Source organism: Phasianus colchicus, chromosome 5 (assembly GCF_987193195.1).
Source record: "Phasianus colchicus chromosome 5, bPhaCol1.hap1.1, whole genome shotgun sequence".
Lineage (NCBI taxonomy): Eukaryota > Metazoa > Chordata > Aves > Galliformes > Phasianidae > Phasianus > Phasianus colchicus.
In genome coordinates this window covers 3,164,753-3,184,441 of record NC_143440.1, presented here as the reverse complement: position 1 = coordinate 3,184,441, position 19,689 = coordinate 3,164,753, and the positions used below count along the sequence as shown (strand labels likewise).

General features: G+C 35.6%; 1 protein-coding gene across 4 annotated transcripts in view; it reads left to right on the top strand.

The window, feature by feature from the left end:
- The window catches only part of LUZP2 (leucine zipper protein 2), a 169,583-nt gene extending 150,207 nt beyond the window's left edge, over positions 1–19,376 (top strand). Inside the window, exons 10-12 of one of the 4 annotated variants that reach the window (XM_090140184.1) lie at positions 11,369–11,455; positions 18,113–18,190; positions 18,654–19,376. In XM_090140184.1, the coding sequence (XP_089996310.1) occupies positions 11,369–11,455; positions 18,113–18,190; positions 18,654–18,758 (270 nt within the window). In that variant the 3' untranslated portion in view covers positions 18,759–19,376. The remainder of the gene's footprint in view (positions 1–11,368; positions 11,456–18,112; positions 18,191–18,653) is intronic. The other 3 variants (XM_090140182.1, XM_090140183.1, XM_031607393.2) reach the window with 3 other exon arrangements.
- Positions 19,377–19,689: the final 313 nt, after the last annotated feature.

Below are 19,689 nucleotides of genomic sequence, written 5' to 3'. Positions count from 1 at the left end.
AATGGGAGTGAAAGGTGTGATTCTTAGTACACTGGTGTAATCATAGAGAGCAGCAAGGGGGTTATGATTTTTATTTTTCCCTTCACAGGTTATGTTCCCATTATATTAATGAAGTATAAACCATAATCCCAGCTGTCTTTAATACAGCTGTCCTGAGCATTCAGAGCATTTAACCTTCAGCTGATAGCTGATAGTAAATACAACAGTAACAGCTGAAGAAGCAAGAAGTAGCAGCCTTGTAGGTTACTGCTAACTGTACAATGGTAACACACATGGGTTGATGGTTGGACTAGATGATCCTAGTGTCTTTCCAACCTCTGTGGTTCTTTGATTCTAAACTGTGTCTCATTGTCAACAGCAAACTTGTTACAGGTTGTTGATTGTAGGTTATTTGGGGAAAAAGATGAATAAGAGAGAAACTTTTAGTCACGTATATTCATATTGTGAAACTGTTTTAATGGGTGAATGTCAGATGTGCCTCACCTCTGTGCCAGAATTCCGTTAGCTGCTCATAGAATCTAATGCAGGAAAGCAGATATACTTGAAAATGGTGCTGGAATGGCTCATACAGAGAGTTGCTTAAAAAGATCAGCTAACCTGAAGAAAATCTACTTTCGTATTTTGCAGATAGTCCTGTCGTAACAAGTAAATGATAAATGCAAAGAGATATACAAATTTTATGTCATCTGATTCATCACCAAATCTAAATTTTAATATCAGCTTCCTGTAGAAAAACAAAAACAAACAAAAATATTGTGCTGAGTGATGAATGGATGGTTGATTCAGGAAATTAGAAAGAAAAAATGTGTGGAATAGTGAAGCTGTCTTGAGAATCTAACATTGGAAGAGCAACATTTTAGCTTTAAGGATCACTATGTATTGTGAATAAATCAGACACAAGCTTATATGAAAACTTGAATTTCTACTCTATTTTACTTGTGGAGTGGTTGATATATTCCTATGGAACACATTAACACTAAGTAAACATGAATAGGAAAAGACTAAATACTTTGTAGTTGTAAAGCAGATGATAATCAAAGGAATCAAAGGGTAGTTTGTTATTAGATTTAGTAGCTTTATTCTGTCAATATTTGACAGAATATTCATGGAGAATATGACACGACAGAATACTGAATATTGACAGAATACTCATGGAGAGGCACTGAAGTAGACATTTAAGTGTGCATTGTGTAACTTTCTAATGCTGTTTTTTTTCATTTGTTGGTTTTGTTTTTTTAACCAGTGCCTCTCTGTATTTTGTGCCCTACATGTGCAGTGCTGGTATGAACAGATCTGTAAACCTTCTGGATTAAAGTATGTTTAACAGTGCAGAAATTCAATGTTTTGAATTACAGCTGTATACATCATATCAGTATTTTCCCTACTTAGAAGAGTGCTACCAAAATCCACACTGCTTTAACTTCAGTGAGCAGTGTTCTTCTCAAACAAATTTTCCTCAGAAGAAAGGTGTATATGATTATTAATGTTTTTCAAAGTCATGATTTCTTTTGCTCGTTATTTGCTGAACCAATCTATTAAAAATTGGTTAAAGCCCTGAAGATTTTTTTTCCTACAGAAAGCACAGTGTGCAACATTCCCTTATCCACATCCTCCAAAATCCTGCAAAATCCATGCAAAATTAGCTTGTAAGCATTTTGGAGCATTTTGTACACAGTCAAAACTACAGATGTGTTTTATCTAGGTGAAAATACTACCTTTCTGATATGTTAACCTTGTATAAAAATTCAGTGAGGTTTCAAGATGCTTGATTTGTTTCAATGATTTAATGATTAAGCTGAAAAATCAGCTTAATTTCCAGGTTCATTGTTTATAGTTTAAAAAGTACGTATCCTTTATTGATGAAGTTTTTTATTTTATTTTATTTTTTCAAAGTGTGCATTAGTATTTCACTGGGGCTCCAGAGAAATAAAGAATACTGATCTTAGCACGTAACACAAATGGATGTCTGGAGCTCTTGTGCTGCACACAGTAGCATTTGTACAAATGCGGTACAAGCTGTGCTTTGCAGTTGAATACTTTTAATTGCTTAATATGGAATACTTTCAAAGTTTTCCTATTCCTTTGTGGAATGTATGCTACAGTTTACTTGCCATCCTGAGTTATATTTGTTCCTATCTTAGTGTTTTAAACACACGTAAAGCCTTAGAAGTTCCAAAATGCATTCACTCACTTCACATGCCTAGGACACAAAAGAAAACTTGCATTTGTTGGCAGATAATTTCTGTATTCTACCACAATATTCTTAATTTTGATTGACCTTTACTTATTATTCCTGTGTGAGGCAAGTCATGTAAGATTCAGCACAACCGACATAAAGAAACAAAGTTCTTTTCCATTAATTTCCACTAATTAAGTGATCCTGTAGTTTGCCACGTTGTACTTCTGTTTCATCACCTTTGAAATAAGAGGCATTGCCTACTGAAAAGCACTGTGGGAGAGCTCTTTGGAACATGCTGATTGTTACGACATCCATGTTTTTTCATCATTTCAAATGAATTCCAATACGTAATGTGACCAGCAGCAATTAGAAATAGGAAAATGAGATGAAGATAAGCTCACAGGAATAACTATCTTCTGTTGTTGGTGTCATGTAGACGTTTATCAGAATATATTATTATATATAGAATATATTATTATATATAATATATATATATATTGGTCTTTTTCATTTGTCATTTGTGTCTATTGCTTGTTTCATTTTTTATATTATTATATAAGGTGTAGAATAATGGTTGCCTCTTTTCATATATGTCTTTGATACCTTGTCTCAATAATAATAATAATTTCTGTCTTTTTTTTTTTTTTTCATGTTGTTGTTTGCTGTTTAATGGGTAGTGCTGTCTGGGTGATGAATTTTCAGCAACCATAAGCTCTGATTTGTTTAGGTCAGTCAGCCAAAGTTCTGTATCTCTCTGTGTCCTTATGTGATCCTTCAGGTATTCCAACTGCTAAATTGTTTATGAATTTTAATTGCTCTTCAAAGATCACAGCAGAATAGGTAGAAAATAGAACATTCAGAAACAAAGTGTTCTGATAGTACTGAGAGGACCTGTAAGGGGATTCTATAGCCTCAAGTTATGTTCTCAGTACAATTGTTTTGAAGGTGCACTATGGAAAAAATATTTTTAAAACTGTTGTTTATACTTAGAAACAAATGAATTTCTTGCAGAATTTCACCAGACACTCCTAGAAGATGTGGAAAGTCATGTCAAAATCTGTTCTCTGCTGGAATTCAAAAATGTACTTGAAAAAAAAAAATTGAAGAATGTTTTTGTTAGATAGTATAAGGCAGTGAAATGTAGTGGAGTCATTACTGTAAAAGCCTATAAGATTATTGGAACATTATCCAAGTGTTTCATAGCAAGCCTATAGAATAGACAACATGTCACAGAATTGATTCTTTTGGCAACGATGGCATACAGAAAATAGATATATCTTTTGCAGTGTACACAACCATCATTTCTCAGATTGCCTCCAATTATTCTGCTGGACAAAGAGAAACAAAAAGGTAAACGTTTATAATTGAAACGGAAATGATTAATGACATGGATGCCAGAAGTCTATTAGAAAGTCCCTCAACAGTACAATAATTCAAGGAAGTCTTATTGTGCTGTGTAACGTATCCACTCGTATTTTTAGGCCAACGGTTTAGCAACTCTACTGACTTCTCAGACTGAATTCCACATCACTTGCTGATGATAATGCTGGAATCTTGTGTTGCTTTTTACTGATAAGATGTTCTTTTCAATGCTCTTGTTTTATGAATCCTTAAATACTCAGAGTTTTTAGCTTGTTGTTTGTACTAGTATAATTTAAGTTTATGAATAACTTAAAACATGAATTTGCGTAGCAAGTTTGGATATTCTTTAGCAAAGACAGATATGCTTGGGTTTGTGTGGTTATGAGAGAAGCTTCCTTTAAATTCACTTTGCAATCATGTTCTCTTTTGAAGAACGAACAAACAGTAGGCTAACATAGCACTGGTAAATGAGAAATTACATCAGCACTTGATGCTACAAGTAGCATTTTTCATTGAATAAGCGTAAAAATAACTGGGCACAGGTGTTTTTGTAATTGGGACTAATTTGGAAAATTTTACAGTGGTCAGTGGCCCTCAAAATTGAATAGCAGGTATTTTTGTGGTGTTATTGTGATGAGATGCCATTTCAAGTAATGTCGGAATGCCATCTGTCCTCAAATTTCATAGTTGTTTATTGCAGATGTGCTCATATATTTAACTGCAGAACTCAGTTCTGTTATCTGAAGGGAACTATAAATGCATTTTTTTATTAAGAATTTTTCTTCTAACTGCACAAGTTGTCAGCACCTAAAAGTATGTGGCAGAATTGCCCTACAGTACACAGATGTGGCTGAGGGTCCTCTATAGTCAAATATGAATACATTTCAGACTAATACAGGTTAATTATTTTCTCTCTAAAGTTAAGCTACATTTTCAAGACTTTTTCTTTCTTTCTTTCTTTCTTTGGTTTGGTCTTTATTTATAGAGCATCACACTGCAGAAAAGTGCAGGCAAGAGAAATTTGGCAGCCAGAATGATAGAGCAAATGTCAGAATGTACCCAGAATGAAATTCTACTGGGTTATTACTGGATTTTATGTAGAACAAATGGAAGTGATAAAAGATTTCTAAGGCAGCAAGAGCTTTCAAAAAAATGTCATCTGATTGGCTCTGGACTTGAGGCTGCTCTTTGGCTGTGAGTTATGAAACAGATGCCCACGTTCTGCTCTCAGGTTATTACACATTAATATGAACTCAGAGAATATTGGCGACAATCCTAGACCTTCCTGCCTCTGCAAAGAGGAGAGTAGAAATTTTGTTATTCTGTCTGCTGTACTTCTATTTTGAGTATTGGGCGTTATACACATTTACACTGGAAACTTGCAAAGTCTTGTATAACTTGAGAACATAGCATGTGAGCAAAGAGGTTATCTGTTTAACATCTCTGTTTTCCTCTTAGCTGGATTATTCACAAGTAACTTGTTCTTCCTTCTGTTATTAGTGTTAGGAGATGAAGGGGTTGTTAAACTATAAAAATAAAAACATCAGGAAATTGTTTTCTTGCCATCCTTGTGCAAGTGAACATCTATTCTGATAAATGCAGAGCACTTGAAAATATAAATTTGGTACCGTTATATAAAAAATATAAAATCTATGCTTCAGAAAAATTGCGGTGACCTTCAACTCTAAAGATACCAGCAAGTGTAATAACAATTTGTTTGATAATAACTTCTAGAAGATAATGTAAGGAAACATGCATATAAAAAAGAACAAACCCAGTAGAGTCACTGGCTCTGACTCTACTGAAACTGTCACGTTATTGTGGAACTGAGGGATGTGTGCTAGTGGGCATGGTGGTGATAGGTTATTAGTTGGACTCAATGGTTTTAGTGGTCTTTTCCAACCTATGATTATGAAATGATCAGATTAATAATAATTAGAAATTAGACCAATGACACTTAGTCTTGTGTTCTCTCACACTGGAGTGCAGACACATATACAGGCACACAGTTATATCTCAATGAATGCATTACAGAGCATGAAATATGGTGGTGATGGGCTTGTGGGTGGGCTAGACGATCGTAGTGGTCTTTTCCAATCTTAATAATTATGTTATATAATCTCGATTGTATATACAATATATAAATGACTACTCACACTTGTGGTGTCTTGTACATTACTTAGATTTTTGTAGGATAACATTACTGATATAAATTTTAATCTCGATGGTCAGTGCTTTGGACTAAAGTCCAAAATTTTGTGATATATGCGGTTATCTTTGGGCTTAATTTTCCTGAATAGCCAAACAGCTGTCTCCAATAGTTTCAGTTTTTTTCTTACAAGCGTATGTATAATTGCTGTATGACAAGGAGATGGTGATGTTTTGTCTTCATCTTGATGTATGTTATTTTTCTGTGGATTTCAAAAAGTCAGTCTGAGGAATAGTATTTCTAACTTCTGTGTTCAGTTACATTAGGTAATTTTAGCTTTTTTCGCCGTTAAATCTCACTGGAAATGGTTGATTTTTAATTTGTCCCCTGAAAACAAGTGACTTAGATATGAGTCCTTCTTTGTAGTTAAATATAGGTAAATGCATGTTTTCGACTATCTTACAAACTGAGGTACAGTGAATCATTACAGATAACTTCTTACTGATCCAGAGGAAATTGATTGCATCCATTTTCATGAGCCTTTTTGCTGTTCTTTTTCCCCCCAAATGGTATAAATATAAATAAGAAAATGCATTTGTTATGACTGAGGCAACTGAAAATGTTTAAGGTTCTACTAGAAAACATTTGGTTAAAGTGAAATTTGGTGAAATATATGATGCTCTCAAAATGAGCTGTAGTAGAAAAAGAACTGCACAATAACGCAATGGACAGATGTGGCATCTTTCTGTTAGCCTGTAGCTTTGTATTTTGGAAATTGCTTTAAATAGCCATCTGCCACCGAATTAGATGCCCTAGAATAGCTCTCCAGCTATTTCTGTGGAAGGATATTTCTCTCCCATTGGAGATATTTGAGCAGCAACTTAAACACTAGTCTGCTGTGCATAGGTTAAGGACTTTCACACCATTCTGAAAATGCAAGTATATTTTGTATATTAGCAGAGGAAGAGAAATGATTATTTTATCTTTTGAGGGTCCTTCTTGTCTGCATTATAACCACTTCTGAGAGTTTGCTACACATGGTGCCCTGCTCCCCTGAGTGTTTTGCTGTGTTTATGAGAGCAGATCGTCATCTTCCATCTCCCCAGAGTTCTAGGAGCACTGTACTGGCTCTCCCATAGAAAAGGTGCTCAAGTTAGAGATTAATTACCCTACCTCGAGGTAGTTAGTAAATATGTACTTCTTTTCTTGAGGACACTCACTTTGATTGGGAAAATTAATTATGATGTAGTAGGAAATACTACAAATGATGCTTGCAATCTCCACAACATCCTCCCTGGCTCTTAACAATAAATGAAGTCGTCTTTTTTTCCTTCTTCTAGAGTAGTTACTTTCCATGAGAGGAAGAATCCAGTAGCAGAGCCTCATAAAGAAAAATGTAAAAATTGTAATGCCCATATTATGACCAACATAATATTGAGATAGGCAGGTGCATGCATGAGGGAAAATTACACACTCATAGTAATGTTTTGAAAAGGATGATTCATGGAATTAGACATTTGACATTATAGACATTATATTTAGATGCTATTTGAAAGAATAAGTCCTCTCCTTCCAATGCATGTTCAGCCATGTGAGCTTATCATGAACACCTGTTTCAGAGAAATTCCATTACGAACAACACAAATGCATGTGAAATGTGAAGAAAGAAAAATGTGTTCTTCCAGTATCCATGTTAAAGATGTGCCAACAACTCTCAGTTTTAATGGTAGTGAGCTTTTCTTAGATTCTTTGTAAAAGTTTTTCTTGTTGTTGCTCAATGTTCAGCGTTGGCATAACGAATACCAGAAAGAAAATATTTTCCACCTCAAAGGTGTTTGAGTATAATGCAAATTAAAAATAAAAATCAAGGGAATTCTGTTTGCTTAAGAAGTAGTATGCAGAAATGTAAACATTTGGTATGCTGTAGGATTTGCGGTCCTTTGAGATGAATGGCCCTGCATAAATGTAACTGTAGTTGTGGATCAGATATAGAAATAAGAAGTGAGCTATGTCTTTTCCTTCTGTTGGTGAGTAATACTGCCTGCCTTATAGAGTAAACCTCTGCTGAATCTACACATATGCACAAACATGCACATAGAATTATATATATAATGTGTGTGTATCTTGACCATCATAGAAATACACAGGGTGGTGTACTGTTATTAGAATTGGATTTCTTATGTATTTATTCTATTATGAATAAGTGTGAAGTTGGGATATTAGAAAGTGTGATACAGTAGTTTGCTTTGTACTCTCTGCAGGCAGTCATACATATTTATCTGTAATTTCTGTTGCTGAAAAGTTTAACAGATTGCTCCCTTTAAAGCATCTCAAATTTATAGGACTAGGAGAGCAGGTAAAAAGGCTATTGTACAATGTAAAAAAAAAAAAATAGTAATAACTGTACTTCTGCAATTGCATATGATGTAGACAAAAGGGGGGAAGGGAAAGATGATAGGATCAACTCATTTTTCTTGAACAAAGGATGTGGCTGCTGGCCTGTGTATGCAAGTGATGTGCCGACAAAGCCTGTGGTTTCCAGGAGCAGTCAAATAGAACTGATGCTGGAAAGGAGATATTTCTGGCTCTTGCACTATGTACCTTGCCCAGAAATCTCTGACATCTTCATCTGCTTGCTACATTCAGAACTGCTCTACTTTTTCACAGTAAGTGCTACACATCCTTGAGCAAGTTTGAATTTCCTAGACGTGACAATAAATCATTTATATCCCATAAGAATAAGAAGTGTCCCAGAAGAGACAAACTCTTGAGTTTGCTGCAAAGCAGGAACAGCTCAGGTGCTGATTATTTCCTGTCGGTGGTCCCTTTGAGGAGCCCTTGTTAGCAGCCCCTCTTGAAGCAACTGAATGACAGCACCCCCAGCCTGGGGGCCTCACTCCATGCACCAGCCTGATGTCACCAATACAGCCAGAAGGGCAGGCTAACAAGTCTCTGTGCATGATTTTGAGTTGGGCCAGTAAAAGCTGTTTCTGGGTAAAATCCAGTGATTTCTCAACTTAAAGTCCAGGCTATGGATACGCTTATCATCATGATTGTGAGATTGTGTTTTTGCAGTGGAAATTTCCAATATTTCTGTATGTAGAGTAGGATAAGTTGTTTTTCACAAAGAAAGTTGCTGAACAAAGTTGAGACTGGGACGTTTATACCTAGGTAGAATTGGCACAGGCACAGGTAAGGTAATTATATAGGGTAGGGAAGAGTCTGGTACAGGACAAAATGAATGTGCTAATTTTGAAAATATTGTCCTCCTATCACCATAAAAAGTACAGAACCAACCCAAAGACAATAGATTGGTAATAGACGTTGTATGGAAATGTAAGGTAGCAACAGCGTCGGAAGATTGTGAGCATGAGACACTCAACCAATGAGAACCAGGAGAGGCTTTGGACCCAGGGTATGTAATGGGATGGATTTCACTGACTAGTTGTGCAGTTTCTTCCTTGTCAGTAGGGGGTGTGCACCCATTATTGCAATAATAAATAAAGTGCTCTTCGCAGAGATCTTTGATTGGAAAATTTTGTGTCTTGAGCGAGTTTCTCACATGATGATGTCTGCCATCGGAGAAAAATTATCTTGATTCTCATGCAAATTATTTATTCATGTATTGATTGTATCATGAATGTCTACTGAGCAAGAAACTGCTTTGTTTGCTTACATTCAAAATGCCATGCAATCCCTTCATTAGATCTATAAGAGTATCCTTAACTGGAGAACTTTAACATGGAAATTGAATATCACTAGAAACCCTTAGTATAGAAAAGAGCAATCTGATGGTCTCAGCGAAAGGAAATAAATTTGCTGGTTTGTATGGGCAGATCATCTGGCAAGTAGACCTGTCAGTGGAACTGTGGGAAAACATATCACCAAATAATGAATGGAGAGTGGTGCAGTGATGCTGAAAAACCATGTGGGAAGATGGATTGGATAACATTATCACGGCATGCCAGTAGTAGCTAGATGATCTTAGAGGTTCCATCCAACCCAAGCCATTCTACGATTACAGCAGGAAAAAAATTCAACTGTGTATCAAAGTCAAAAGATTATGAAAGGTGTAATGTTGTTGATCTAACTTTCTGAGCTCTGTCATTTCTTCCAGTACAGACTTTGAAAGAGAACTGAATGAACTAATGAGTTTAGATTGCTTTTTCAGTTATAAGTATTCAAAAATTTTGGCCACAAGCAAAGCATACTCCAGTGGGTTCCATCAGCAAGTATATGTGCTAATGTGAAAATTCTACTTATTTCAAGTATCTGAAATTCAAAGTTTTTAATCAGGCCTGTAAGGAAGATTCTGCAATTTAAAAACTACTTAAAAAAAAATAAAAAGGGTTTATGATCCTTGAAAAAATATTCACATGTGAAATCCTGGATTGAAAATCTTTGAGGGAGAGTTCAGAAAGCTTTAGGCAAACTGGGAAGGAGTTGAAAAACTGTTTCCAAAGCAGTTTGCTCCAGAGTGCTTGGTGGCAGTTCCATGAGTCTATCAATCTAGTAAACAAGACTTTCTGTGACCTGTGCAAGAAGCTTTGTGGCATTAGATATTATATATAATATCTATAATACTAGATATAATGCTTTGAGTAACAATATGAAAAGCAATTGGAGCTGATGGCTGTGTAATAGTAGAGTTATGTGATGCCTATCAAGTAGAAATCAGACCAAATGAAGCTGAGCTGTTGCAGTTGCCTGGTTTGGTGTCTTGAGCAGTACTGGCAGCTACAGAATCTGATCCTACTGGTTAAGGCAATTGCATGAAAATTGAAACACTTTGAAAAATGTTGTATTTTGTTTGTGAGAGGGGAAAAAAAAGGATGCTTCTAGGATAAAGTATGACTTCTCATGCTTTATTGATTATTAAAGAGGATGAGAGTGGGAAATTTTCTTGTATTCATTTTCCTAGAAATAGTATTTGAAAACAAGACACTGGGGAAATGCTTCCTTGATGGCAGATTCCCCTCCATATCTCAGACTTCCCCTGGTTTTGAAGAAATGGGTACAACATGCTGAGAAATCTGGTATCTATGCAGAGACCTTTATTTTGCTGTGTTAATAAGGGCTCAAGCTGACTTTTCCTGGCTTCCTATGTAGATTTACTGCTGCAGGTAGTCAAGAAATCAGATTGGTGTGTCTTCTACAGGTAGTGTGAATCATTCCGTGTGCATACACCTGTGTCATTCAACAGGAAGAAATTTAAGTTTGTAGAACTGTATTATTGTCATTGCAATCCAAATCACTCAGTAAGGATAAAAGACCAGTTGTGAAATGATATTCGTTATTTCATAGAAAACTTTCTTTACACTTCTCATCCCTCTCCCCAAAATGTTGGTGCTAGAGAAAATGCAGTTTAACTTGCATTGCATTATGAAGTTTTGATCTTGGTTAGTAACATACAAGACAATATACAACCAAGTCACTTCTGTGTGGTCAGTTTCAGATTGAAAGTCTCGATTATTTATGCAGAAGAAACCTTTTCTAGGGGAATGATTTAATGAAAACTTGTATTAAAACATTCCTTTTTATAAAACATATTGAAAATGCAGCATATGAGGTAGTTTACAGTTTGTGATATCTGATCATTGCAGTTCTCCTGATTTTTATAGTTTGACTTATGAAGTTTTATCTATAGGTTTATTTTTTTTTTTTCTTTTTATGTCCAGCAAAATGCCTCAGCAGAGAAAGAGAGTCTTCACATCACCTCGAGAAAGGAAGAAAATCAGAGCATCCAGGAGTGCGATTCTCAAGATGTAAGCTGAGCTGTCCTAGAAATGAAGTTTTGTATGAAAACATTAAAACCCTAGGTGATTTACTTCTCCTAAAGAAGCTGATGCATATATTTTATAAGCCATTTTCTACCTTAAAGCACTGAGGAGAAAATGCACCTCGCAGTCAATCCTTGCAGGTATATTCCCAGGTTCTATTACTCTGTAGGGTAATAGAAGAGCTGTAGAGCTATTGTGGGAAGAAAAGCAGTGGAAAGAGAGATCATGTGAACTGTTTCGAGAATGGGTTTGTTCATGCAGCAGCATGGTTAATGAGCTGCTGCAACAGAGCAGAACAATTTTTACGCAGCGATTCCACTAATGATCTACCACCACTGTCACAGAAGTTTCATTTAGTTCAAACAAAACTTTCAGGGAGATGGTTAGCTGGTTAGCTTGAGAAATAAGAGATGATATTGTGGTAGTGGAAGTGGACAATCCCAACCACTGCCAACCTGGGCAAGCTACAAGGTTTTTTCTTCTTATGACATGTCTACCAGAGAGTTAAGTCCGTTGCTTTTACTGAGTCACACCTTCCATCCAGGCAACATGCTGGAGACAAGGACAAATACTTAAACACAAAAATGAACTTTGTCTGTTTTTTCATTTAAAGTACTTCTTATGCGTATCATTTAAAACCATTTACTTGGTTGTGCTAAAAGCTAACAATTCATAAAGTGTTTCTTTGTTCTCTTATCAACTCAGGTTTCTTGTTGTGTCCTTGTACAGTTTCTCTGATAAATAAAAGTGATAGTGCTTTTATTTACTGCTTTAATTTCCTACAGTAAACAAACACTGCATGCTCATTAATCATTCAATTGCAAAGGACACTGACTATTGAACCAAAACTTATCCATGTTTCTGAGCAACCACAGAATTTGCCTTCATTTTTGTCTTCCAATTTCAATTGCAGAACTTTAATATCATGTTCTCCCATTGCTTTTCCAAAGAGGTACAGAGAGAGAAAATATATATATTATTGTAACTGAATTTCAATGATAGAAATCATGATAAAATTCTTGAGGTGATTTCAGTAATGCTGCTTCTTAAATGAGCACTATGCAGGTCAAAAGATGTTACATCAGTTTAATTTAGCCATCCTCTAAGTGCATTGTGCGTTAAAATAGGAAAAGAGTATGAAAAGCAGCAGAAATGTCTTATGAACACAGATGTGCACACTTTACAAACTCAGAATCATGGAATCAGTGAGATTGGAACAGATCTCTTAGGCAACCTAGCCTGACCACCCACCTATGTCCAATACTGCCCACTGACTGTGTTCCTCAGTGCCACATCTCCATGATTCTGGAACACTTCCTGGGACGGTGATTCCTCCAATAAAATGTAGACCTAACTTGCCTAATAGCATCTTTTTCTCAGCAGAATGGCATTTTAATAGTTTATCTTGTTAATTGTCAGAGCTCAGTTGAGTTGGAGAGCTCTTTTTTCTTGTGGCATCAGAATAGATCTCTTTATTGTGTTTAACATGCATCCTATACCATTCACTTACAAGAAGTAAGTTCCTGTAAGAGTTAATTGACCCTAACTTCTCCCAGACAACAGTGAAAAAGGATGAAAGGTTTATCAATTGTGACAACATTCAGTGCATACAAAAGAACCTACTGTTCATCCTTTAAACTCCCTTTGCTCTTTGTCTTACATTCCAGTCTCCCGAGGCTTCACAGTGATAGGGTCTATCAAAGAGTCTGTTAAGCTCTTTGGTGACTCGCTCACAGTTGCATCTTCCCCAAAGTTAATGATATGTCCAAGTTAAAAAATTGGAAAAGTTGTATTATTATGAGAAAAAAACATGTAAGAAATCAAAATATCCATATTCAGTGTAGGGAAAAAATCACATCAGAGAAGTGTGTAATGCTATAGGAGAGAGCTAAATCTTGTGACCTGATGAATTTCAGCCTGAAGTGCAGGTTGTAATGATAGGTTATAAGAACATCTAGAGTGTTGCACTTTTACCATTAAGGGACCTGCTGCCCATTACATATATAGTAAATTATGTATATTTACAATATAGTAAATTAACAAGCCAATTATTGACAGGGTGTGGATAAATAACAATTCAAACATCAAATTAATTGCAGTATTAGATGTGATTTGCATTGTCTGAGAAAACACAGTGGGGTTTTTTTTTCTGCTTTAAATATGTATTACTTTTTTTCAATTTAACATGAAAAGTTTTAGCTAATTTTAGCTAAGTTTGTCTTTTAAGCATTTCAGATTGTTTGAACCAATAATGCAAAATATTTGGAAATAGGTAATGATTTATCCCTTTAGCAGAGGTGGTTGTATTTTCTTGGTTTCCTGTCCACTTGTGATAAGTGGTATGATTCCTTGAGTAACAAAAGCAACTCTTACTCCCTGCATAGGTACAGAGGGATGCCCTTGTAGTTACACAGTTCAGCAGTTTGCAGATGAAATTGCATGGTTTAATAGCCAAGGGACATGTTGAATTTTAATTGGCTTTTTGAAAATTCTTTTTAAATGAAGATGCACACTTGGCTGATCCACCTTTATAATTTATACGTACAGCTGCAAACCTCTCCTGCTCTGCTGTATAGTTCACAAGCTGAACTGAATACCATAACTCTTGAAATTCTGCATATTTCACTGATCAATCTGCAGATTTTATTACCAGAATTTCATATAAACATACTTAGCTAATAAAATTGCAAACTAAACTAATCAGAATGGAACAATATTTCAAGGCACGTGCCCCACCTCAATTATCATGCCTTGTTAAATTTCTCTCTTTGCTGTTGCAGATGGCTTTTTTCCTGTTGCATACACAAAATGTTTTGCTTAAGGCAACATTAAGAATGCATTTGTAGTTATCACTGTTCAGAATTCTCACTGCTGTGTATTAAGAGCTGTTGAAATTAAGTGCTCAGACATTGGATACTTTCTGCTGTCTTTCAATAAAAATGCAGCATGTGTAATGTACTAAGGAAAATATTTCTCTTAAAAATAAGCCCATAAATAATTTGGCAGACATCCTTAACAAATCAGTGGCAGCAACTAAATGGCAAGGCAAAAAATTCTTCCACACATAAAACAGAGATTGCAGTGTACAAATAATCTATTCGTGGGTGAAATTCTGATGTGTGTCGCTAATGGTGATATATTAAGTTACTGTTTTTGTTAAAATAAGGTAATATTAAGGAAGGGACAAAACAGAAAACAGCTCTCAGTATGGTTCAGAGGAATGCATTGAGGCTTTTCAGTATTTAGAAGGGAGCTACGAGAAAGAATGGGATGGACTGTATAGCAGGGAGTGTGATAAGACAAGGGGAAATGGTTTCAAATTAGACGACGGGAGATTTAGGTTGGTTCTAAGGAAGAAGTTTTTTACAATAAGAGTGGTGGGGTACTGGACAGATTGCCCAGAGAATGATGGAAACCCTGTCCTTAAAGACATTCAGGGTCAGGCTGAAGGGGGCTCTGAGCACCTGATGGAGCTGTAGCTGTCCCTGTTTATTACAGGGAAGTTGAGCCAGACGACCTTTAAAGGTCCCTTACAATTCTACGGATTCTATGATCTGTCTGCCTCACTTCATTGCCATTTCAGAGATTAGTCATAGTTTATTTAATAACTTGTATATATATTTCATTTAACAGCTTGTATAAATACAGGCTGTGATTATAAACAGTGAAAGCTTTTCTTTCTGAATCTAGAAAGAAAGAGTTGCTTCTGTGAGTGCATGCTAATGAAACTAGGATGAAAGGTCCTTGATTTGAGAAGTCTTCAGGTAAATAAATATAGCAGAATTCCTCCTCATCTCTAATAACCTGTAAATGTGATGGCTATTCTTAAAGATTTAATAATTTAGCTGGCTGAGGACAACAAGAAAACGGCCTGAAAGCTCCTTCCAGCTGAGCTGGTGTGTCGAAGTCTTGATGCCAAGCATGGCAAAATCCCAGTATCTTCCAGGAGAGATTCATAAAATCTCACTATCATGAGACAGGAAAATACACTGGTGACAATTCAGCCCCTTATTTTATAAAAGCAATTATCTTTGCTTTGTGCTAGTTTCCACCACATCAAACTGTTGTTCTCTATTTTTGTAATTAGCGACCTCACAAAGGATAGAAGTGGGATAGAAAGAGACATGCAGATAAGACAGCAAACAAAAAAATCATCCTGCTATTTGGCATAGAGAGACCTAGTAAAATGTATATGTATATTTGTGAATATGCTTGTTTATTTGCTTTAATATGTATATCAGCCATAAGCATCTGCATTACAGAATGTAGGAGTCTATGTGACTGTATGCACATATACTCAGACAAATATATGCCTGTGTATGGACGCACAGACATTTATCTGTCTATGTTGTGAGTATGTGTGGGGATGTATATGCATGAGACTTAAGCTGGGCTGGCTCTAGCGTGGGTTATGCTTATGGTGGGAGATGCTCTTATACTTGTCCATCTCAACTTCAGGAGCTGTCCTGACTTAACACTGAGAGCTCAAAGTGACCAGTTATAGTCCTGGCCATGCTATTTCTGTTGACTGATGTCATGATGAAGGTCATCGCTGGCATTCAATGTCTAATTTATTTGTTAATAATACACACGTTTTCTCAGTGACAAGAGAAAAATAATTCTTTATGATTTAACAACGTAATAAAGATGTAGGAGTTGCTTTCTCTAGAAGAATGTACCAGATGGTATATTGCTAAAAAGGAAAACACCTGTGAGTGGAAAAATTTGGAGTGCCACAAACATGAACATAAATTCATATTTATTTTCCTATCAACATGTCCTTTCTTACCTGATCTATGGAAAGAGTGTTTGTAAATGATACCGTATGTCATTCCTAAAACTTGTATTGGAAGCCTGGAACAGGCTGCCCAGAGAGGTTTTGAAGTCTCCTTCTATGGAGATATTCAAGACCCATCTGGAAGTCTACCTGTGTGACCTACTGTAGGGTACCTTCTTCAGCAGGGGCGTTGGACTTGAGGATCTCCTGAGATCCCTTCCAGTCCCAGTAATTCAGTGATTAGTGTGTGATGGAAATAACATTTTCATTACACAGCTTGACATGCTGTTCCTCTTTTGACCTGCAGCATCATTTGTCCTGAGATTCCTGGCTTGCAAGGCCCTGAAACCCTCACATTTATCTCAGTGTGACTAAGCTGAAAAGAATATTTTATCTAACTTACTAGGAAATACAGTAAAAACAAGTTCTGTCAGACCTACGTTTTTTGTAGATGAACTTGGTCACAGGTGAGGGACTGTCAGAATTCCTCAAGTGCAAAAACATAATGAAATTTCCTCCTCCTTGTCAATCTCTGACTTTTAAATTAACTTCAATCTAATGTAATTTGTACTGAAAGGATATTGATAAAATTTCTTGACATTTAATTTCCATGAGAGTGTTGATTTTCAGTGTTCTCTGCTGAGAGAGGTAATTTTTAACCTACCATGATTTAAAATGCTGTGGGATTAATTCAGGCTTTCTTTTTTCAAGCAAAAATTCTCCAAGAAAACAGCCTCAAAACATACTACTTGGACATATTCTTTTTCTTTTGGGTTGCTTTGTTTCTTTTCTTGTATTCTATCTAGATAGTATTCTATTCTAGAAAAGTATTCTCAATCATAATTTTTGAAAAACAAATATCTAAAAGAAGTTACAGAAATGCCAGTGGAATTTGTAGTGGTTGTTACTGGTTCCTTTTTGTATGTGTCCATTTATATACTAAAAAATTTTATGCCTTTTTTCACCAATATATCTGATGTGTAAAACTATTATGAGACAACTTCAAAAATTTTCCAGATTATTATGCTGAAAATGAACAATTTCAGGGGAAAACATATGTTAAAATAAGTAAAATCACTGTTAGGTTGGAAAGAGTCTTTATGACTTAAAATTTGATATATATACATGTATTTAATTTTCACTCCATTTGCATGTATCAATTTCTAACAAAAAAAAAAAAAAAAGAAATCAGATCGCTAACATGAGCAATTTCAAAGCAATGACCAAAGATTATCTGTACCTATACTTCACATTTTCCTTGTCTATGTTGTCTTGATCGTAGTCCTGGATGACTTTTAATTTAATTTCAGTAGAAATTTCAATGCTGTTAATGACTTAAGACTTATAACACAAGATCTTTTGCACTTGCAGTCTACTCTGTAATTCTTCCAGCCTTTTATTTATACAGTTCAGCTCTGTTTTCTGTCATGTTGAAGAGCATATTTGCAAGGAAAACAACATTTTTGCTGTAATAGAGTGACAGTGATGAATCTAACCAGCCTTCCCATACCTTGAGAATTTTCTGACTTCACCATTCAATAAGCTCAATGATTATTATGCAGAAGAGATCTAGCAAATCAGACAAGAAGATATCAATAAAGGAGTCCTCAATTTTAATGCTAGCTTTCAGCTGTTCATTACTATTTCCTCACTCACAGCAGGAGATTATAATTACTACAGGTCAATTGTAGGAATAAACTCGACTACTTCTACTGAGAGGAAGAATAAGTATTAAATTGCTAAACTTTTACAGCCACATCAGACACAGGGAAATGTTACCAGTGGCTGAGTATTTTAAAAAAAACACACATGGGTATTTTAGAAAAAAAATCCACAGAAGTTATCTGTGATATCTCCATTGACAGGTTGGCAAGACGTGTTTGGGGAATCGCAATAATTCAGCATCTCAATTGAAGACAGCAGAAACAGAGACAAGCTTTCAGGTATTCAAGTTCCCAAGAAATTCTCAGTTATTTTATTAAAAGCTCTTGTAAGTTATGCAGTTACTTGAAGTATGTTTGCATGTTTTATTCCGATGCTTTGGAGAGAGAACTGCTTACTCAGTTCACGAACTTGTACTCTTCAGTTCAAAATGACTCCTGGCTATCAACATTGCTCCAAAATGTTCCATACTTCAGTTGGAGCCTAGTCATCAAATGACCAAATTTAATACTATCACGTCAAAAGTTTTGGGAAGGGGAGAGAGGGGGAGATGATCAAAGCAGTTATATATCTGCAAATATGCCAAAGTGCAATCTTAAAATCTTAAATGAGTAGTACACCTGTGCTTTTCTTCTGATAGACCAAAATAGTTGAGCACAATAATAATAAGATAATGATTCCGATTAGCATGATTTTTCCACTGTCAAAGGATATTTGCATTGATGCTGTTTTCACCCTCGTCAGATGTTGCGCAACCCTCTGTGGATTAAACTTGAAGAGGAAAAATTACCTGCAAGAAATGAGAAAAAGTCCGAAGATTCTGTTAACGCAAAAGAAAAGAAACTCTAATTACTACTAATACACCTTTGAAAATGTTCATCACTTGCTATCATCTTCGTATTCTTTTGAGTCCAGAGGCATGAATAGTACCAGTTTTCTAAAGCATGCATTTCCACTATTTTATGAATGTCTGTAAACTAGTCTGGAATAGACCAATCAGTACCTTTCAGCAATAATCCAAAATGGATGTTTGGAAAAATGCTTTGTAATATAGTCCAGTTTTTCAACTGCTATTCTACCTGACTAGTAATTGCCAACTGTAAATTAGTTTATTTCTTTAAAAAAAAAAAAAGAAAAAAACATTCTTGGGTTTTCTCTCAGTCTGATCTATTTCATGAAACTTTGAGACAGATTAAGTTTTAAATCAAGAATTAAAGGGTGATAGATGTTGAAAAAAAAAAAGACAGATCTCTGTAATCCTAGTTGAAGTGCAGTGTAACTCTTAAGATCAAATGTGATAATGGGACACTAATGCTCCATGTATACTTAACTTTGAGTGATATCATTTCAAATCTGCTTACTTATACAATAAAACACATTTGGTTGCTATTTTTTCTAACTTGTTGTCACTGCTAGTTCTGTTTTGATCACTGAGCTGTTGGCAAAAACGCACAGTTCTAAAACAGAGAAAGGAAGAGCTGCTTGTTTTAGAATTCAAGCAAACATTTTTTGCAAGTGGAACCTTGTTAAGATTACTTAGTTTGGGTACCCATCATAGGATTTCAGTTCCATCCTTTGTAGTTGCACTCATCTCAACAACATAAGTAGATTTTAAATCATGGAAAGACATTTTGACCACAGCAGGTGGCACGTTGGATGTTACAGCAGTGTTTTGGGTAGGGTGTGCTCTGTGACTCTTAGGGTTCTTCTGATTTCTCATGGGCTGCACACTCTATGGCAGAGTTTCAAAGTAGAAAGGAAAGGGGAAGAAGAAAGAGAG